This window comes from Malurus melanocephalus, unplaced genomic scaffold, assembly GCF_030028575.1.
Source record: "Malurus melanocephalus ecotype Western Australia unplaced genomic scaffold, MMel_1.1 scaffold_243, whole genome shotgun sequence".
Lineage (NCBI taxonomy): Eukaryota > Metazoa > Chordata > Aves > Passeriformes > Maluridae > Malurus > Malurus melanocephalus.
Window position 1 is genome coordinate 1,057,651 of NW_026623475.1, and position 21,380 is coordinate 1,079,030.

The window sequence follows — 21,380 nt, forward strand, 5'->3', positions numbered from 1 at the left end:
AGCGCCGGGCYGTGCCGTGCCGGACTCTGAGGGCGCCGGGGAGCGCAGTAAAATCCCGTCTGTGAAGCAGCTCCGAGCGCCCTGAGGGAAAGGGGGCGGGACCATCACCTGAGTGGCGGCCGCCTCAGCCAATGGGCTGTGGRTCTGTACGCTCAGGGGCGGGGTAAGGGCGGGATCTGGGCTTGAGTGACGGCTAAAAGAACCAATGGGCGACGGCTCCGTGAGCGCCGGAGCGTCCCGCCGGAGCGGGCCGAAGCCGGGACAGGGCGCGGCGGGGGCGGGGTCTCCTTATGAGTGACGTCCGCCTCAACCAACGGAAAACGGTTTCTGGCGCTCTGGGGCGGGGCTAAGGCGGTATCTCCGCTTGAGTGATGGCTACAGCAGCCAATGGGAGGGGGTTCCGTGCGCGCCGGGAGCGTCCTGASGGAGCGGGGCCGGGAGCGGGCCGGGGCCGCGGTGAGCCGGGACGGGGGGCGGTGGAACGGGGCGGGGGTAGCCCCGGGAGGACGGGCGGGTGGCCYGGGGGGTTTGGGACTTCCCGCAGTCGCCGGGCTCCGGGCTGCCGGCCCCGAGGGGTCCCCCTTGTCCCAGCTCCRGGCAGCGGGCGGTGCAGCATCTTCCCCGTGTCGGACGGGCCGGGGGAAGCAGGTGCCCGCTCCAGCTGCCCTGGAGGAGACCCAGCTCGGAAGGGGGGCCGGGGCTGTGGTGGGTTCGTCTGCCTCGCTCGTCAAGGTGCCTGCCGGGAGGATCCGGTGATGGGCACAGCCGGACACACGGCAGGGTCCCTTGGGGTCGGGGAGCGCTTGTCCCGGTCAGGGCGATGGAGCGCGGACTGCCCAGGGGTGTCGCAAATCCTCTTCGGGGATCACCAAAAGCCGTCCTGCTGTAGGTGCCCCTGCCTGAGCAGAGAAGGTCGCACCTCCAGAGGGTGTCCCGCCTTCAGTGATTCTGTACAGCGTCTCCAGGGTGAATTASGCACTGCTAGGCTGTGGTGGCTTAGGCGTCGCTGGATATTTGTGCTTTGTCGCATTGGGGTGAATGGGTCGGAGTGGTTACAGAGCTCTTTGGGTGCACGGGACCCCAGTTCACTGCATACACACCCCTCTGTTCCTCTTCACCTGGCTGGGATAGAGCCCAGGCAGTGATGGAGCAATTCCTCCTGTCAGCTGGGGCTGGCATCAGCGAGTGATGGAAGGAAAGCAGAAGAGCAGTTGCAGGAAAACCAACCCCTGAAAATGTGTGCTTGGGCAGTGGTGRCTGGAGGATCTGACCTGGATGTGCCCTGGATCTGACCTTGAGTCCTAGTGCTGTCCATTGCTGCTTGGCAAAACGTTTATCTCAGTCTTCCTGTAATAATAATAATACAATATAATAGGGATGTGACTCAGGGTGCAGCGTTATCTGGATGATGTCTGAGTGGTTTTCTGGTGCTGCCTCGGTCGGCACCCTTTGAACCTCCTGGGGCAGCTGCCTTGGTGCTGTGAGACTTCCCCAAAGGAATGAGTGCTTGGTTGTGGCCCCACACAGCCTGTCTGGGGTAAAGCCACACAGGCTTGGCGACTTTACTTTGGAATCTCACCTCTGATGGTGGCACCAAGGAATTGCTCCAGGATAATTCGTGTTTGATGTTTAACTCTGTGCCCAGCTTGGGTCTCAGTCCTTGTGTGCAGCTGCGCTGTTCCTGGGGCTGGCAGGCAGCCCGGGCTGAGTCAACTGCTGTTGTCAGTATTGCTACCCTGGGCATTCAGATAGTGTGAGTCAGGTTAAAACCCCACAACTTTTAAAAATAGTACGTTGTGGGTTCTGTCCATGTGCCCTCTGCTGTAGAAGCCTTCAGGGCTTATATGTTGGATGTGTTCTGCTTTGGGGTTTTTTTATATCTCCAGTGAAAACTTACTTTCAAGAAGTTGAATTTCAACATTTTAGAAAAAGCCACTCAGTACAAAAGACTTAAGACCCATGGCAGAGGCCAGATTTAGCCTCCTTTTTTGTGTAATTTGGATTAGCAGCACATTTTTCTRTGTCCAAGGGCTGTGGCTGTGAATTTAATGAGGCAGAACTGTTCCTCAGCAGGAGCTGCAGCAGCACGGAAGGAGTTAATACCTCGTGGTTAGAGTAGCTTTCTATCGAGATGGAAATGACTAAGCACACTGCATTCCTGAAGAGTTACTTATTTTGATATAAAATCTGCTTGTTTGGTACTGCCCATGGCTTTGAGGCATCAGCATGGCAGAGTTGCTCAGAGGAGCTTCAGGTTTGTTCCAGAGAGGAGCAGAATGGGAGCAGCTGAGAGCTCTGGAAAGGGTCCTTTCCCTCCAGGAATGAGCTGCCAGCTTCCCTAGGCTGCAGAAAACCAGAAACTGCTTTTTATTTGGCTCCTAGCGCGGGAGGCTTGGCGACAAGGACTCTGGGCTGGTTTAGGACTGCACAGCTCTCATCAAAGGGCTGMGATTGCCTCAGAGCTGCACGGGCTGGTCCAGTCGGTGTTTGTGTTCCCAGCARCAGGACAAGGTAAGGAGCTGTGTCAGTGCCTGTGTTCCCACAGGGTGCTCAGGGGGTGGTGTGGGGGTTTGACCTCAGCACTGAACGGGTTTTTGTTCTGGAACAGCACTGGCAGCTTTCTCTCCTTGAGAATGTGGTTTCAGGAAACGGAATTGTCTCGAGGCTTTGCGTGGAAAATGTGYGGTGTTCTCTCTGGCTTTCAGGGATGGAAAAAGAGTTAGGGCTACCTGTCATGTGCTGTGAACGTGCCTCATTCTTCTGCTTTGGGAGCTTTCAAACACCGTGGATCAGAGAGGCAGTCTTTTGGCMGAAGTGTGTGATGTTTTGTCTAGAAATGATGTAATTTGCCCCCAAACTGCTGCTTCCAGTGAAATAATTCAATATTCTTGACTACATCGATCTCTTCTCAGTTCCAAAGCTGTAAGAATGATAAATTTGGCYTCTCTGGGAGTACTGGGAGCACACTGGAGTTTGGAAGGATGGCAGYGGTCACAAGTCTGGTTGCTCTGTGACAGCAATGATGTGTGTAGTTCTGATTCAAATGCTGGCTGCCTGACCTGGGTGGTCTCTGCCAGCTCTGTGTCCCTGAACTGTGTTTTAGCCAGTCCTGGACCGCATTTAAGGGTTACTTAACTTGGATCACACCACCCTAGTGTGTTCTTTCTTTACCAAAGATCAGTCTCTACCCTAGCCTGGGCTCATGTGATGAGCTGAAACACCTGGTTCTTGATAGCAAGCCTGGGCAGGTGAAAAGYTGCATTCCTCTCCTCCTTGGATGGATATTTTGGAAGAGACAGTCCAGGGAGCAGCRCTGAGCAGGGGAGAATCTTTAAACTTGTGCTTGACTGTCTGTGGATCCCATTCCTGCATGTTCAAGGCCAGGCTGGATGGAGCTTGGARCAACCTGGGGCAGTGGAAGGTGTCCTTGCCCATGGCAGGGGTGGAWCTGAATGAGTTTTAAGGTCCCTTTTAACCCAAACTATTCTGGGAATCCATGTGCTGGCCAGTGCTACGCTTCTCCACATTTCTCAGCTCCCGGTATTGCCTCACCATGGGAGCATGGATGTGGGCAGTGTGAGAGGGCTTGGATTGGGCCATGGCTGGGTGGGAGGAAGCAGAGCTGTGTCTGTCTGGCTGAGGAAGCTGAGCCCAGGCTGGTTTTGTTGCAGTTTTCCCAGGGTGAGCTGTGGCAGGAAGGACAGGATGTGTTGGGGTCTGGCAGCCAGCAGAGCTGCCCAGCTTGGGCACAGCCAGGATGGAGCCKCCTGGAAAGCTGTGCAGGGCTCCTCTGCCTCCTCTGTGCAGTGATTTGTCCTCATGGAYGTTGGGTATCAGGAAAAAGGTTCTTCCCCCAGAAGGTGCTGGGCACTCCCCAGGGAATGGGCACGGCCYGGAGGCTGCARAACTCCAGGAGAGTTTGARCAGCACTCTCAGGGTGGGACTGTGGGGTGTCTGTGCAGGGCCTGGAGTTGGACTGGATAATCCTTGCAGGTTCCTTCCGAGCACATTCCATGATTCTCAGCTCCCAGAGGAGCTCCCAGCTGCAGTGTTTGGAGGAGAAAGCAGCCAGTGCTGTTGGGAATCAAAGGAGCTGTGGCTTGTTCAGTGCTGTGGACAAACTCTTCACCTCGGGGTCCTTCATCTTCCTGCCCCTGTGCCAGCCCAGCAATGCCACATTTGAAGCCCTGGCAGCCCTGGGGGAGCCTGGTGTGCAGCTGCAGTGCCTGGGGAGGCTGTTGAACCCCTCTCCTCACCTGGCTGTCCCCAGCAGAGCCTGTCCTTTGCCAGCCTGGCCCTCTCAGCGTCCTGGGGCACGGGTGGCACAGCACAGGGGAGAGCTGCTTTCCTGCTGCTGCTAATCAGGGCTGTGCAGACACRGCCTGAGGAAGGATGGCCCTGCTCGGGCTCAGGATGTTTTGGCAGCAGTGCCTATTTATAGGAGAGGGCAGGGGCCCCTCGCTGGGGCGGGAAGAGGGTCTCCAGCAGCTACGGAAGCATTGAGGACAGGCTGGAATGCTGATGAGGGCTGGTAATAGAGAAATATGCCCAGCTCGGTGCTTACCCAGAGTGTCCAAGTTTATTCTGTTCACTGCTGAGCAGGAGAGGCACCAGCAGYTGTCCTGGGACAATGGGATGAGCAATTCCATCCTGCAGGAACCCTGTGGAGACAGGGAGCTGCTTCCTACAGTGACAGTGCTGCTCTGGCCGAGGGGGAGAGCAAAGCACAGAGCCAGGGCTTGGTGTCAGCTGTGCCCAAACTATCCCTGCCCTGCCCGGGGAGCCCTGGCATGTCCTSGACCAGTGAGCTTTCTCACCGCTATCATGTAAATCTTCCAAGGCCGGTGCTTGGCTTTTAATTGGGCTCTGCCCAGCAGATCAGCAGCTCCAGGGATAGCCCCAAGCCCTGGAATTTGAGGTGTGGTGCCAGCAGTGGGAAGGATATGGGCATGATGTGGTGGGAGCTCTCCACACCCAGCCTGGACAGTGGTCCGTGACCCCTTGCCAGGCAGGTTTCAGCTCCTCTGCCTCCCAGCTTGGTTTGCTGCCCATCCCTGGCTCTGCCCGCTGTGCCAGGCTCTGGTGACTCAGTGCTGGCCGGGTGTGGTGGCGGTGGCTGCGGAGGACACGTGCCCAGGGTGGCAGTGGGAGCTGCCTGACTGTCAGCTGGAGCCTGAGCACAGGTTTGGTGTGCCCTGCTCTCACCTGGAGCGAGTGTGGCTGCCTTTTGCACAGATCCTGTGCTTCTGTTCCTGTGTGGGGTAGTGCCATTTCCTGCCCCCTTTGGCAGGGGCACTTCTTGGTGCCAGGAAAATGTCACCAAAGCCAGTGTGGCCCCAAGAGCTGGCTCATCTCCTGTTACAGATAGAGGTTGTTAAGTACAGCTGAGGGGTTTTAACTTCTGAAATGGGATAATTGCCTGGAGAAAGGGAGGAACAGAGCTTGTTAGAGCCTATGGGCTTCTGTCTTCTGTCCAGGGTGGGTTTTCATCTGTGCTGGTGTATCTGGGAATATTGGGGATGCCTTAAAAGCTACAGGTGGGGCCAAAGGGCTCCAAGGCTGAGGATTCCACACATGAAATRTCTGTTCTGAGGCCATGCTGGACCACCATGCTGGTGCTGGGTCTGTACAGCTACCCCAGTTCTCCCTGCTGGTTTCTCCTGCATTCCTTGCTGGCCTTTCTGGAGGATGCGTGCTGTATCCTCTGGTCTGCACATAGGGGAATTCTCAAAGAGCCCAGCTCCTGTTTGTGTAGCCTCTGCTTTGGTCAGAAAAGCCAGAATGTTTCTCCAGCATTCCTTCTCTGCTGATCTAAACACGGTGCGATTTTTCTCCTGAAGATGAGAACTCACCTGTTTCTTCTGCCTTTTGAAACTCTGCTGGCTGCAAGCCACAGGCCAGGCACCACTGCCCTCCAGTCTCTTAGATGGCAAATTTAGGTCAGATGTTGACAAACAGAGCACTGGGCAGGTTTCCACTTGTGTTGTGGAGCAAGGGAACACTTTTGGGAGGAGAATGCACTCCCAGAGTTGGGCTTTCCCCAGCCTCCACAGCTCTTCACGTCCTGTRTGGAGCAGCAGCTCCTCTCTGGAGAAGGAGATGTGGTTCCTTTTTGGTAGATCTGCCCTGGAGCCTCGTGTGCTGCTGTGTCCCTRCTGAGTGGGGAGCTCAGGTGCCACRGGGATTTKTCTCCGTGCTGCCTGAGCATCAGGAGGAGCTGCCCTGCTGCAGAAGGGCTGGCTGACATCCACGCTTCTGTGTTCCTCTGCAATTAAATAATTTCCTTGAGTTTGGATGCTTGGGATCCCTCCGGGTGTTCTGTTCCCGTTGTGTTTGTTTTTTTAAGCCGGTGAAGCCTCTTCTCCCTTCCATCCTCCCTCCCAGCTGTGTGCACAAACAGCTTTTGTGGGGAGCCAGCTCTGGAAGCCCATCCTGAGCACGTGCTTGGTGTGATTTGGGGAGGAATGTCCTGCAGCAGCTGCCAGGAGCAGCTGGGAGCTGAGCTTGAGGTGGGGAGCGTGGCTGGGGTGCCGCTCATGGCTCTTGTTTCTACCCACAGGTCAGAACAGCCAGCCTGGACTCTCCTCTGTGCCACCGGGCACTTTGGAGTGCTGTGCCAGCTTTAATGCCTGCAGGAGCCGGGGGGACGTGGCCAGCACTGGCCATGGGCTGTGTGTGAGCGCTCTGGCCCCGGCCATGCACCCCACAGGCTCAGGGGACAGCAACTTCTCACGCTCGGCCGTGCACACCCTGTCCCGCAGCCACTGCCGCAACATCAAGCAGAAAATCTCGCAGTGGGAGGGCAGGACAAGGAGCTGCCCCAGCAGGGAGAAGGAGCAGCTGAAGGACTTTGGAGTGAAGTACGATCCCAGCTGCAATGCACTGCCCAATGTGAAGGCAGAATGCACAGAGAATGGCAGAAAGGCCGGGTCCAAGGACCCAAAGAGCCTGGGGTTGGATTTCAGGGAAGATGCACGGAACTGCTGCCACGCCGGGGGCTGTGGTGGCCCATCTTCCCCAGCCAAGGAGAAAGGAGAGGGGCAAACCCTGGCCCCAGGGGTGACCCTGGCCCCAGGGGTGACACTGCCCCCGGGGAACTTCTATACCTCACAAGCTGCATGGAGGAGAGCAGATCCCCTCCTGCCTGGCAGAGCCCCTCCTGCTCCCTCAGACCTGCAGAGGAAGCAAGGCAGCTCTGGCTCCACGGAAAGAGAACTGCAAATCAGAGCAGTGGACCCTCTCTGCAGGGCGGAGAGGAGCTTGAGAAACGTTTACTCTGAGGTTGAGGGGCGAGAGGAGGAGGGACCTCCTGACCCACCACCCAAACCCCGCAGGACTTTCCGCTACCTGGCAGAAAAAGGTGCTGCTGGGTGCAGAGATGCCACCAGGGAAGCTCCCCTGCWAAAGCAGCGTGGAAGGGACCTGGCGTCATCCTCCAACAGCCCCGAGAAGAAAATGGCCAGCAGGAKGATCAGAGGGAGAGCCCAGAGGTACATAGTTCATCCCTCATGTCTGACATGTTTCCCTAAAGCAGTTCTTAGATGGTTTAAGCAGCTGCTTGCCGTGATATGCTCGTGGAGGTGCTAGTGATGATGCCTCTGTTCACGGGGAAGGGATATTCCTGGGTGAAAGGATCTCCTTTTCCGCTCTGCTTTTGCTGCTGGCAATCTTGCAAAGAAGGCTCCAGGCAGATATCAGCCCACACCTTGGAACAGAGGGGAGTGACAGCAGCTGGCCCCAGGGAGAGACCTGCCTGCTCCCTGTGTGCTCCCTGCCTGCTCCCTGTGTGCTTCCTGCCTGCTGCTTGCCCTCAGCTGCAATTTGTGGATGGCAGTCACTTTCTCTTGGGGCACTGTGGCTGCTGGGTGTTGTGGCTTTCCTGGGAGCGAAGGATTCTCTCGCTGCTTAAGGCTGGAGGCTGYGGGTGCTGCTGGTGCAGGAAGTTTKGCTGGTTTTCCCTCTTTCCCATACCCTCCTGAGGTGGCCTGATACAAATCCTGCTCACAGGTGAGCTGCCTGCTCTTGGCTGGTGTGCAAAGTGCCAGCAAAAATGTGGCTCGAGGTCCTGAAACTTCCCACTCTGTACAGCAAAAACCCAAATTTGATGATGATGATGATGATGATGAGCTAAATCCCTGCAGTTCTTGTGTGACCTCTGGCCCCTAATTTCAAAATCATGGCCAAGTGTCCGGAAATGCCAACTCAGCTGCATGAGCACCCTGAGCATGAGTGGGAGAGGCTCTGTAGGATGCAATGCCCTGGTTCTGAGCTGCTGAAAGTCTGCAAAATGTGGTTTGGGTTCTTGCCTTTGACAGGGCAGGTCTGGCCATGGAGTGTGCATGGCCATGGAGCCTCCAGCTCTCCCTTTTTAACTTGCAAATCTCTCCAAGTAAGTGAGCAGGGCTCACTTGGTGTGCTGGCTTTGACTGGGGTCGTTTTCTTCTTGGCATCTTGTGTGGTTTGGGGTTGTGGTGAGAATATTGATAAAGCAGCAGCTGGGAGGGGACACAGCAGGGAGAGCTGAGCCYAGCTGACCTCAGGGATGTTCCAGACCATGTGATGGTGTGCTCCGCAGTAAAAATGGGGGAAGAAGCAGGAAGGGGAGGTGTACACAAACGCAATTTGGAGTTGTGGTGTTTGTGTTCCCAAGTCACCGCTGCGCACGATGGAGCCCCTGGGGTGGTTGAACAGCTGCTGCTGAGGGAAATGGGGAATGAATCCCTTGTTTTGCTTTCCTTGCTTGTGCAGCTTTTGCTTCACCTTCCAAACTGCCTTCATCTCRACCCATRCACATGTTTCCTCTCTTTTCCCCTCTGATTTCCTTCCCCATCCCGCGGGGTGGGAGCGAGGGGCCAAGCTGCTGCCTAGGGTCAGAGCTCAATGCTTGGAAATGCGGGGCCAGAAGGCAGCATCTGTGTACTGGATGCTCCCAGGGAGTGCTGGAGACAGCAGCTCAAGCAGGTGCCTTTAGGAGAAGTTACACTGGTTTTCCTCTAGGAAATCTTTTGAGTTTGAGGACATCCAGGGCTTCCGCAAGCGGCCGGCAGCCAGCAGCTCCCACAGACCTCGGGAGGAGACAAATGGCACTGCAGGATCCAGGCTTGTCTACACTCAGTCAGAGGACAACATCTACGAGGACATCATCTGTACGTGCCCGTGCTCCTGGGGATGCCCTCCCTATGTTTAGGGGTGGCACTTGGTCTGGGGAGGGAGGAGTGAAGGTGACGATGCTTYGAGGCCCTTTCCAGCTCTGGGATTTTTAAGGTCTTTCCCATCTGGGGTTCTTTGTTGGTGTCAGTGAGATCTGCACGCGAACAGCCTGATTTCAGATGTCATGGGAGGTCACTGCAGTTGGCCTGTGCTGAACTGATTTCTTTATTAGCTCTTGGAATGCTSTGCTTGAGCGCTGCACAGAGATCAGTGTGAGCACTGCCAAAGGAGCTGCTTTGCCATGGAGCTGCTTGCTCTGCAGGGGTAGAAGGAGTTTGTTTTGCTGAGTCTGTGTGCAGTTTGCCAAGCTGATGGCAGTGGGTTGGAAGGATGTGGTGGGAACCTCCACAGGTCTCTCAGACTCCATTAAAGCTTGGYAGAAAACTTCACCCTCTCCCCATTTATATCCCTGGCAAACATACAGGGCTTTATCTCCTCTCATAAATCCCCCATGCAATGCTTTCTGCAGGTCCTGCAAAAGAGAATCATTATGAAGATATCAGAGCACTGCCCTTRCCCCTGTGGAAGGTCCCATCAGTCTGGAAGCTGCCCCCTCCCCGGAGCATCAGCAGGGCTCCCAAGGTAGGGTTGGGGCATTAAAGGGTCAGGGGTTTACAGGATCATTCTCACAACGGCCCTCATTGGTGCTTTCCCCCCAGCCTCACATTCCCCACTGCAACTCCTTGGTTTTCCTAATTTTTTATTGTTTGTTATTAATGTAAATAATCTCTCATGTGAAKAATGAACAGCCATGGCAGTTGATGAAGCTGCTAAGGAGTCAAAGAGCAGGACCAGGAGGGTGTTGGTGAGGTGCTAGAGTGGGATGGAGTGTTTGGCAGGGCAGATTTCCCAGCTGTAACCTGACTCCCCTGCCTGTGACCTTGGCCCAAAGYTCCATCTCACACCTCGCTATCTCTCCTGCTTCTGTTTTCCAGCCTCCYCCCAAACCTCCCTTCCTCAGCCGCAAGACGCTGGATCTGAAACCCCCCCAGACATGTTTCCAAGGGAAGATGGGGAAGGACACCTCCCTGCCTGTCACCCTGTCTGAATGGAAGCTGTTCCGAGCAGTGGAGGCTGCGAGCAGGAAAAAGAACCTGCCCTGGGTGAGACTGAAGTGGGAAACTTCACTTCTTGCCTGGCATTTCAAGCTCTGGCTGCTTTGTGGGGGCCATAGAGCAACCACAGAACAGTGCCTGCCCACCTTCACAGGCAGAATTGTTCTAATTCTTATTTGGTGCCTTTCTGGATCCTTGTGTTGGTCACCAGCTCACATCCCTCAGTGACAAAAGGCACCATGGGCTGAGGAAGGGCAGCTGCAGCTGCCACTGTGGTGGCACTTTGTGCACAGGACTCGATKCTGCTTGGCACTGCTGCTGCAGCCATTCATTCCCTCTGCAAGTGGCAGGGCTGGTGTTTAGGGGTCTGAGTGCCAGTTCTGGCTGGGACAGCGGTGTTTTTGTTGGCCAGGAATGGGCAGACAAAGTGCTCAGTGTTGGCCTGGAGGTCRGGGCTGGGTGTGAGCCCAAGCCCTTCCTCGTGCTTTGTCACCTCAGCCTTGTTYCCAGTGTTTCCATGGAATGTGTGGTGGTTTCCATGGAGTCTGTGCTGCTGGGGAGCCAAAGGGGCAGCTCTGCAAGGCTGGGTGCACGTGTTCCCTGCTCCCAGTGACTTCCCAGCCTGATCCTGGTGCTCCACTGCAGGCCCTGAGCTGTGGAAAGGTTGGGGGACCCTTGCAATGTTGGCTTGGAGTTCTGGCATCAGGAGCAGCTGTTTTACAGTTTGGAGGTGAAGAGGAGCTCTGAGGGATGAGAGCATTTCACAAAGCTTCCATTCAACTGTCCCCTTTGGCCTCTCCCTCCTGCCTGGCTGCAAAAACAATTATTTTGCTGAGGTCAGAGGGGTGAGGAAGATTTTTAATCCTCCTTCACAGACAGAACTGTTCTAATCCTCATTTGGTGCCTCGGGAACCTTTCTGGATCCTTTTTTTGGTCACCACCTCACATCCCTCAGTGATAAAAGGTGTAGAAGGGCAGCTGCAGCTGCCACTGTGGYGGCACTTTGTGCACGGGACTCAAATTCCAGCTGTGGTAGTCACAAGGGCTTATTTTTGCTGTGGTAAAATAATTTCTGCAGACTCTGCATCATTCAGACTTCTGCAGGTCTTTGTTTGATGTGAAAATCACGTGTATTTGCTCAGATTGCACAAGACTCTGAGGTAGAGTTGGGCAGCTGCAAAGGACTTTTCAAATCTTTAAAAGTGCTTTGGAGTATCCAGTAACTCCTGTCTGTGTTTTTAAACAAACCCTGGGTCTGGAAAATCAGGAAGGAGATGTCAAGATTATAAAAATGCTGTGATGGAGAGTATCTTTGATTTGGAGAGGGAAAATAGAATGTTCTCCAAAAGCAAACCTGTTCCAAAAATCTGGTAACAATTTAGATGCAGGAAGAGCACTTTTCTCCCTTTGCTCAGGAGGAATTGAGCCAAGATGGCTCCAGAGATTGAGAAAAGGACTGGGGTCTGAAAAGACAAAACTTACTTTTTCCTTAAGAAACACATGGCTGCCTTAAACACACCCARGGTGGTGACTCAGCTGCACAAAAATCAAAGCAGAAATGAAGATCCTGTAGGTAAGGCTGGATAAAAAGCGAAGGAAGGCAGATTTGGCAGGGGAAGCCCTGCTCATTCCCTGCAGCCTTCTCGTGCTGGGAGAGCTGGTTGAGGCAGAAAATGGGGAGAAATCGATTGGAAAAGGAGATCCTAAGCCTGGTTTGCTGCTCTGGGGATTAAAGGCTTGAGCTGAACAAACAGGTTCTGTTTAATATATTTCTTTTTATGCAGTATTTGTGATGACAAATGGCTGGGCCCCACCCTCCTACGTTCAGTTTAATGAATTCTTGAGCAGGAATGAACTTGACCTGCTCTCTTCATTCAGGGTAAATCCCTCTGCACATGAGGCAAAGCCGCCTTTGATGTGGGGTGTGAGGAGCCCCTGAGGCATTGGCAGGTGAGGGGAAAGCTGTGACAGGGACACAGAAAGTGTCAGGGCTTTGGGTTTGGAGCTGTTGCGACCAGCATCAACTCAGGTTGTGAAATGCTGACCCTTCTGTCCTTCTGTTGCTCAGTCTGCACTGGGCTGTGCTTTTTTTCCAACTTTTTTCTTCTAGTTTGTTATTAATGTGAAGAATCTAGAATGGGAATAATGACCACTGGAACTGGATGCTGCTGGAACTGCAGCACAGACCCACTTTTCTGTCTTCATCTGTGTGAAACYACAGCATGGTTTGGGTGGAARGGACCTTAAATCCCACCTCATTCCACCCCCAGCCTCCCACTGGGCAGACAGATGCTGCAAGGACATCATCTTTTAATTCCAGCAAACTCCTGGAATAGGGACTGTGCTTGGAGCAGCCTTATTTTGTGCCTCCTTTGTGCTTTAGGGGACCTGAGCTGACATCAACTACAGCAACAAACTTAAAAACCCACTCAAAACCCAACCCTCAAGCTGCAGGGAGAGAAATCTGCTTTTTCTGAGGAATTTGGGATGCTGGAGAGAGTGTTCTGAGCCCTCTGTGGTGGTGGAGGGTTTGTGAGATGTTCTTGCGAGTGTCTTTGCATAGAAAATGGAGCTCTGATGCCAGACAGTTTGTCACTTGTGCTATTTGGGAAGGCATGTGTGACAATTTCCAGAATGCTTGTGCAGTCTGGTGCAGCTTGGAGCTGTGCTGACAGTGATCCCTGTGCTGCAGCAGAAATCTGTGCTCCTGCTTTACCCAGTGAGCTGGGCTAGAAGGGCTTCAGCCTCTGAGCCAGGTTCCTGCAAGATTTGGGCAGCTTTTCCCAAATGCAGGGTGGTGGCTGTGAGGTCCTGTTGGCACCTTGACCCTTCCCTGGATCCCCTCCATTAACCTCTGCTTCTCCTTTGGATTTCAGCTGGTCCTGAAAATACAGGAGATCTTTGATTCCAAACGTGGAAGGAGGAAGGTGAAGCTGCTCAGTCCTGCTGGGAGAGAAGCAGCTCCAGTGAAAGGTACTGGGATCCCCAGCAGCACTTCTGTGCTCTGAGCACCCTGAGTGGCACAATTCCTGCTCACCCTGGCTGGCACCAGCATCTCAAGCTGATACAGCAGTGCAAAACCCCAGATTTGGGGCTGGAACTGAGCTTTCAGCATCACTAGGGTTAGGAAATACTAGGATTAGGAAAATGTGCCTAACTCAAGTTTAGCACTGTCACAAGTGTAATATTCTGAGCCTGGAGAGCTGGTCTAGGGGTTAAAAGTGCTTTTTCAAAAAAAAGCATATTAAAGCCAAAAATTCCTCAGAAAACTACTTGTGACTACTGCACTCATCATTTGTGTGYCTTGTTCTGGTTGTGTMCCCAACRTTTGGTCTTTATTTTCCCTATATTCTGTTACAGCAGCACCAAACAAATCTAGTTTGTGTTCTTTGCCTGTGTCCAGCTGACCTGCAGGTCACTCACTGACAGCATGGCTGATATCAGCTCTGCTTTTTGCMATTTGCTGTTGTGACACATTTCCCAGCTGTCCTTTGGGCAGGATCGGTGGGCAGCCCCAGGGATGCTGATCTGATGAGTGTCAGGYTCTGTCTCTTTCCCAACTCTGGGTGTTGCCCGTCTTCCTTCTGCGTGGCTAACAAGTGAAAACCATGTGTGTTTCAGGTGAAACCAGCGGGAATGAGAGCGATACGGAAAATCAGCCCAAAAGTGAGTGAATCACAGGGGCTGGTGCTGTGCCCACAGCGCTGCACCCTTGGCTCAGGCTGTGGTGGGATGAGCATGCTGACGTGTGGGGATCTGCTGAGACAGGGACAGGGAGCCTGTTTTTTCAAATCTAGGGGTAGAGCCAAGGCAGGCTGACCCAGCCATYATTTGGGGGATCAGTTGTAGCTTTGTTCCCCAGTAAATTTACAAAGCCATGTTTGTAGATCCTTACKCCATCCTTACCAAGGCCAGCTGGGTCATTTTACAAAGGTCCAATCAGCAGGAAAAATGCAGGAGGGATCTGGGAATCTGCTGACAGTCAAAACATATTCTCCTGTACCTGATGGATCAGCTTTTGGAAGGGTCAGGAAGATGCTTTTTGTATTTTAAATTTGTCACTGTTGCTGTGACAAATCAAACTCTGTTTCTGTCACTTACCCAAACCCTTGAGGTTTAATGTCATTTATCTGCCAGTCACCAGAAGCAGATTCATTTTTGGTTGGTAGAGTCACACTTAACTAAAACATGTCTGGTGGGAGGCTGTCCCTGATCACCTTTGCTGCTGCAGCTTGGGGTTATTTCCTCCCTAATTCCTCCCCTCGGTGCTGTTTCATGTGATGCTGTGAAATGTCCTTTCCTCTGGGGGGAATTCACCTGGCTGTTTGTCTGATCCCAATGTCCTGAGCTCGATCATAGACCYAAACTACAGACCTGAAACCCCTGCTTGTTTTTAGGTGGTTTAACTTCCATGTGAATTCAGATTAAACCGAAGGATCTGGCACAGGGTGCCCAGAGAAGCTGTGGCTGCCCCATCCCTGGAAGTGTCCAAGGCCAGGCTGGAYGGGGYTTGGARCASCCTGGGACAGTGGAAGGTGTCCCTGCCCATGRCTGGGGTGGAATKGGATGRGCTTTAAGGTCCCTTCAACCCAAACYRTTCAAGGATTCTATGAATTATTTCAGGTGTTTAATTTACATGGAGTGAAACATTAACTTGGAATGAAAAGTGAAGTTCAATTTTTTAATGTCAAGTAGAGGAGAGTGAAGAATCTCAGCGGAAACAGAGTGATTGAGTCACTGCCTGATTGAAGAGTTGTTTGAAAGTGTCTGGAATGTGTCAGGGTGCCTRGGCCACAGGAATTCCTGACGTCAGAGTGCTGTGCCTGTGCTTGTGAGGCTGTGCTGCCTGTCAGGATGGCCCAGCCTGGGGGGTTCTTGGCCAGGGAGCTGCCTCTGCCTCTCCTGAGTGGTGTTTGGGGTGGCTCCCTGGTCCTGGCACTCCTGACCCTGCTGGAGCTGGGCTTCCCTCCCTGGTACCACACTSTGTCACTGGGATGTGTGGAAGGACATCAGGGCAACAGGACAAACTTCAATATCCATCAGGAGGGGTTTGCAGAGCTGCTGCAAGGCCAGTGCTGCCTGTGAATCATAGAATCCTGGAACTGGGAAGGTTGGGAGAGGCCTCTAAGATCACCAAATCCAATCATCAACCCAACACCACCACCACGTCCCCAARTGYCACATCCACAYGCTTTTTAAACRCCTYCAGGGATGCCTGGAGTGCCTCCACRCTGCCCTGGGCAGCCTGTTCAATGTTTACCAAAGAAATTGTCCCTGATATCCAATCTAAACTTCCCCTAGTGGAAGCTGAGCCATTTCCTCTGCTGCTGTCTCTGGGACAGCAGAGACAGGAAAGAAGAGCAGCTCTGTGTGTGAGGAGCTGACACAGGCGTCCCTTATTCTGTGGAGAGCAGCAGGATTTGGGCAAATCCACCCATCCCTTTTCCCTCTGACAGGGATCTGAGTGCTCATCTGTGCCCTGCAGGTGTGTGGCAGTGCCAGCCACGGGCTGCTTTGACATTTATTGCTGTCCCCAGGTCGCCACAGGTGCCTGAGGCGCTCGGCCTCCAAGAGGAACCCACACTACCAGACCTTGGAGAGGGATCTCATCGAGCTGCAGGAGCAGCGGCTCTTCGAGCTCTTCGTGGTGGTGTCCCTGCACAAGAAGGCATCCGAGGTCACCTACACCCCTCACATCATCCAGCAGTTCCCCAGCAAGGTAGGACCTGCCTGGAAATCTGCCCAGGGAGCTGCTCAGCTGTGTTTGCTTCCTAAACCCCACTGGTCAGGATATGATTGGAGTGRGAAGCACCTTGCTCTGCTACAGACCTGATGTGAGGTGTTGGACCTAATGTTGGGAGGTTGTTGAATATGTTTCTTGATAATTAGTTTATTGTTTTTAGTTTGTTTAGTGTTTATTTAGGTTTTTGAACTAGGAAGGCTCCTACTTAATTCAAATTTCATGAAGGCACAGGGTACTTGATACCTGCTGAAGGAGGCGAAGTCTGTCACTTATGAACAGTGAAACATTCACCGTGCACAGGAACTGGCATCTCAGTTGGCTTTTACTTACACCAAGAATAACAATATAATTTTATTTACACTGTTTTGACCAAGAATAACAATATAATTTTATTTTGTTTACACTGTTTTGACCAGGAATAACAACAAAATATCAAAGCTGTGTGTGTCAGCCCCCAAACTGGGAGAGCTGTGGGAGTTCAGGTGCTRTAGCTACACCAAAATCTCTGAAAGAAAGTGTTGAGCACAAAGGGGTGACAAAATCAGTGAGTGACTCTGAGTTACAGCTCAGTGCCCACAGCTGGGAAGCTGAGATGGAGCCTTGGTGCTTCTGTGGTGCCAGATTGAGATGAATATTAAATTGTCACTGTCTAGGCTTGTACCTGCTGCCTTCCACTGAAAACACAGCAAAGCTTGGAATTCTGGCTGTGCCAGCAGGAGAAAGGCAGGGATTATTGAGAAATCTGCATGTCATCCACACAGAGGGGATGCCAGATTCATTCAGGAAGTTTGTGTGGGACCCCAGCAGATCCCACAGTGTCCCAAATCCTGCTGCCTAAAGAATTTCTGTGCAAACAGCTCCAGCACACTCTTGAATGTGTCAGTGCTTTGGATGGACAAGATGAATAAGGAGCTACAGCCAGAAAGAGTGCAGGGTGTTAATTGAAAACTGAACACACCCAAATAATAGCTGTTGAAAGTGCAAACTTGAGGGTGTTGGGAGGAAGAAAAGAATGCAGCAGATTTGGCTTTTCCCTGGTGCAGCCTCTCAATCTGTCCATTGCCTTTGGRAAGGGCACTGCAGGGCTCCCCTCCTGCTCATCACTGGTTTTTATCAAGGCACTGACTGACACAACAGATTATTTTCTCAGTATTTATTTATCCCCTGCTTGAATGCAAAGTGTTTTGGTGAGTGTCTTGAGGTGGGACAGATTGGGTGTCTCCCTTCTAATATTAGCCTTGCTTCCCAGTAATCTGCTGTCACCCTCTTCTCTGGGCTCTGTGCCCAAGGACATCTAAGCTTTTGTACAACTGTTACTCTGTGAAAATGCTGTTCTGTTTTCCTAACACTTCGTGCTGTCACAGCTTGGGACAYTGGAATAGCCTGGCTGTGCTGAGTGCCTAAAATCAACTTCATGCAACAAACCTTCCACTTCTCGGGGGCATTTCCTACTTAAATGTGTAAAAATTCCTTAAWTTTCTTWCTGAAACTCTTTTTGARCACCTTCCTTTTGCCTTTTCTGGGYAGTTTTGTGCATGGGAAGTGCCCTGTGGTCCTTGAGGGATTTGGTTTGAACCTACATGTGGCGTGGCTGGAACATGTGATGCAGAGACACCATTTTTGCACTCAAATTATGAGTGACCTGCATATCAAAAGCTGAGCACATTCCTGTTTCTCTCAGTGTTTTCAAATCTCCTAGGGGTAGAACCAAGGCAGGCTGACCCAGCCATCATTTGGGGGGTCAGTTCTAGCTCTGTTCCCCAATAAATTTGTCCATGCTTGTAGATCCTTGCTCCATCCTTACCAAGGCCAGCTGGGTCATTTTACAAAGGTCCAATCAGCAGGAAAAATGCAGGAGGGATCTGAGAACYTGCTGACAGTCAGAACATGTTCTCCTGTACCTGCTGGATCAGCTTTGGAAGGGTCAGGAAGATGCTTTTTGTACTTTAAATGCTTTTTGTATTTTAAATTCACCAATCTCAGTTACTTCAAATGCATGTGTTACCCCTCCAGCCTGAACATCCCTTCAGACCGTCAAAGGACACTGAAGAGAGGCTAAAGGTCATTCCCAAATTCTGCTTTCCTGATCCCAAAGACTGGTTCCCTTCATCAGACCTTAAAAGGTAAAGATTTGGGTTTGATTGTGAGTGAAGTTGTTTGGTTTGCTCGTGAGTGAAACAGGCAGTGCTGAAAGCTTTGGGGTGTGCCAGAGGAGCTGCAGCCAGAGCAAGGGAAAAGGGAAAAGGGAAAAGGATGAATCCCCTGTGCCTGGGGAAGATGAGGAGGGAGGTGGGCTCAGAWGGCTGCTTCTGCCTTTCCTGAGGAGGAAGAATTTGTCCAAGGCCAGCTCCCAGGGCTGGAAGTGCTTCTCCTGCTCCTTGGCTGAATGGAGAAGCAGCTGGGAAGGGGGAGAGATGGAAAAGCTCAGTGAGAGCAGCTGGGAAGGGGAAGAGATGGAAAAGCTCATGGCATGCAGGTTCTTACCCTGAACAGAGCCCAAAATCCTTGTAATCATGCCTTGGCCCTTGGCAGCCTGACCAGAAGGAGTTTGTTTGAATTTAACCCTGAGTCTGCTTTGCTCCCCCAGTGAAACCTTTTCCTTCGTGCTGACGGGTGAGGATGGCAGCCGCTGGTTCGGGTACTGCAGGAAGCTCCTGGTGAGCAGCTCTTTGAGGGTTGGGGGGCACAGAGAGCCCAGGGTGGGCACTGTCAGCTGTCAGGGCTGCTGTCCCACCTGGGTTTCCCAGCCTGTGCTGCTGCGGTGGTACTGATGCCTTAAGAATTTTTAGCTTCTATTCATGTATATGAGTTTTGGTGTGTAGTTCTGAGCTTCATAAAGTGGTAAAAATCTCTGCTCCCAGTGTTTTAGACAAAACATTGCTCTAAACTGGAAAATCCAAGGGTGCTTCACTGCCTCAGAGCCCTAAAATCTGTAAACAACAGTGAATTGTGGGGAGCAAGCTTGGGGTGGTTGACATCATCACCTGAAGGTGTCACTGGAGAATTCAGGCCTGATATGTTCATGAGACAGAACTGATAAAAGGTGAAGATCTCATGACTTGGGGTCCATTTTGGGTGYAGCCTCATGAGGAGGCTTTGTCTGCCCTCAATGTACCTGTAGGCCTGGATTAAATTTGTCAGCTTTTATTCTCCTCACTTTGGCCTCTGTTTCAGTAAGCCCTGTTTGAGGCATCAGTGCCAACCCTTGGGATGCAGAGGGAAGGGTCACAGCTGTACCCAGAAACACTGAAATGGGCTCTGGGCATGAACCAGCTCCTGGAACTGGGGGTTCCTGGAGAAGTTTTGTGGCCATAAGTGCAGGGGGACTGCAGGAGAAGGAATTGTGCAGCTCAGCTGCAGTGCAGGGGCTGGGCTGTGCCTCAACCCCCTGTTCTCAGCAGAGCTGTCGCTGTTGCCTTTCAGCCAGAAGGGAAAGGGAAGCGCCTGCCCGAGGTGTACTGCATCGTGAGCCGCCTGGGCTGCTTCAACCTCTTCTCCAAGGTGAGCTGGCACAGCCCTGTGTCCCTGGAGCAGGTTCCATGAAGGGACTGGCTGCTTCTGTCAGGCTGAGTGATTGCAGCTCATCCCCAGAGAGCGGGGCTTCCTCAATGCCTTCGCTTTGAGAGGGGAAATAAAATAGCAGTGCTGAAATGTGTGAGCCAGCACACGGATCTGTCAGCAAGTACTGCCAGCAAGGGGCTTCTGACAGCTGGGAGTGCTCARGGTGCTCTTTCATCCTCTTCTTCCATGACCTGGAAATGGAAAATTGGTTTGGAGCTCACCTGGTTTCTCATAGCACAGTGAGGAGGGGAGATAAGGAGGTGAAGGTGTAGGTTTACTGCTGCAGTAAAGGGCAGCTATTGCAGAATACAGGGACAAGCTTTGATGGAAGGTGGTTCTGGTTGTTGGRGTTTCTAGAAGGGTGTTTCAGGGAGGTTTCTTGACAAGGGGGATGGGGTGTTGTTCCTCTTGCTCCTGTAAATAATGAGAATTTAATTACTATACAGGAGACGTTTCCTTCCAGTAGCAGAGGCTGGAGAATGGAGAGTTGTGCTCACAGGAAGCTGTTCCTGTTTGATTKTTCAGACATTTGGGATGAATTTCACAGGGTCCCAAGCGAGGGGGGAGAGGGCTGTGGGTCTGTGCTGGAGCCTCCTGCATGGCCCAGAGTGCTCTGACAGATTCACACAATCACACAATCACCAGGGTTGGGAGAGACCTTCAAGATCTTCGAGTCCAACCCATGCCCTGACACCTCAACTAAACCACAGCACCAAGCACCACATCCACATCCAATCTTTTATTAAACACACCCAGGGATGGTGACTGCCCCATCTCCCTGGGCAAGCGCCCCAAGGCCCCGTGTGTTTCCCTGCAGATCCTGGATGAGGTGGAGAAGAGGAGGGAGATGTCCCCAGCCCTSGTGCACCCCTTCATGCGCAGCGTGATGGAGGCACCGTTCCCYGCCCCAGGACGCACCATCACCGTCAGGAGCTTCCTGCCAGGAGCAGGGGATGAGGTAATGGGGTCAGGGTGGGCTGTCTGGGATCTCTGGGGCCACTRCACAGTGCTGCCTGGAAATAATTAATCTGGAGAAAGCATCCTGAAGTTGGGAGGGAGGCTGTCTGAGAAATCTGTTTTCTGTGGAATCATCTGTGGAATCATCGTGTGGAATCATGGAGTGATTCCTTGCTTTCTGGGGAGTCTTCTGTGCTGCCCCATGCCAGCTGTCTGGGTCACGGGGTTCCATGTAGAATCATGGAATCAGGGAATATCCTGAGCTGGAAGGGACTCACAAGGATCACCCAGTCCAACCCCTGGCCCTGCACACACACCCCAAATCCCACCCTGGGCATCCCTGGCAGCACTGTCCAAACGCTCCTGGAACTCTGGCAGCCTCGGGTCTGTGCCCATTCTCTGGGCAGTGCCCAGCACCCTCTGGGGACAGAACAACCCTTCCCTGAGACCCGTCCTAACCCTCCCTAACACGGTTCCATCCATTTCCTTGGCTTCTGTCCCTGCTCCTGCCCCTCAGGAGGAGCTGCAACCCGCAGTGAGCTCTGACCTGACCCCTCTGCTCCAGGCTGAGGGTCCCTGCTCCGGGCTCTCCCCCAGCTCTCCCTACGTGTCTCCTCTCAGGTGATGGAGCTGTGCCGCCCCTTGGACTCGCGGCTGGAACACGTGGACTTCGAGTGCCTCTTGCAGTGTCTGAGTGTGCCCCACACCATCCGGGTCTTTGCCTCCCTCCTGCTGGAAAGGAGGGTCATCTTCGTGGCTGACAACTTAAGGTGAGAGATGAGTCTGAGCAGTTCCTTCTCAGGGATATTATCACTGGATGCTATTATTATTATTATTATTATTATTATTATTAT

At 52.8% G+C, this 21,380-nt stretch overlaps 1 protein-coding gene across 3 annotated transcripts in view; it reads left to right on the forward strand.

Moving 5' to 3' along the window:
- Nucleotides 1–387: 387 nt before the first annotated feature.
- DENND2C (DENN domain containing 2C) overlaps nucleotides 388–21,380 on the forward strand; it is a 25,184-nt gene continuing 4,191 nt past the window's right edge. The window contains exons 1-13 of one of the 3 annotated variants that reach the window (XM_057375213.1): nucleotides 388–476; nucleotides 6,570–7,490; nucleotides 8,998–9,146; nucleotides 9,680–9,792; nucleotides 10,146–10,313; nucleotides 13,142–13,238; nucleotides 13,887–13,931; nucleotides 15,803–15,984; nucleotides 18,022–18,131; nucleotides 18,596–18,665; nucleotides 19,432–19,509; nucleotides 20,387–20,527; nucleotides 21,148–21,296. In XM_057375213.1, the coding sequence (XP_057231196.1) occupies nucleotides 388–476; nucleotides 6,570–7,490; nucleotides 8,998–9,146; nucleotides 9,680–9,792; nucleotides 10,146–10,313; nucleotides 13,142–13,238; nucleotides 13,887–13,931; nucleotides 15,803–15,984; nucleotides 18,022–18,131; nucleotides 18,596–18,665; nucleotides 19,432–19,509; nucleotides 20,387–20,527; nucleotides 21,148–21,296 (2,312 nt within the window). Of the gene's footprint in view, nucleotides 477–2,359; nucleotides 2,512–6,559; nucleotides 7,491–8,997; nucleotides 9,147–9,679; nucleotides 9,793–10,145; nucleotides 10,314–13,141; nucleotides 13,239–13,886; nucleotides 13,932–15,802; nucleotides 15,985–18,021; nucleotides 18,132–18,595; nucleotides 18,666–19,431; nucleotides 19,510–20,386; nucleotides 20,528–21,147; nucleotides 21,297–21,380 lie in introns of those variants that run through there. The other 2 variants (XM_057375212.1, XM_057375211.1) reach the window with 2 other exon arrangements.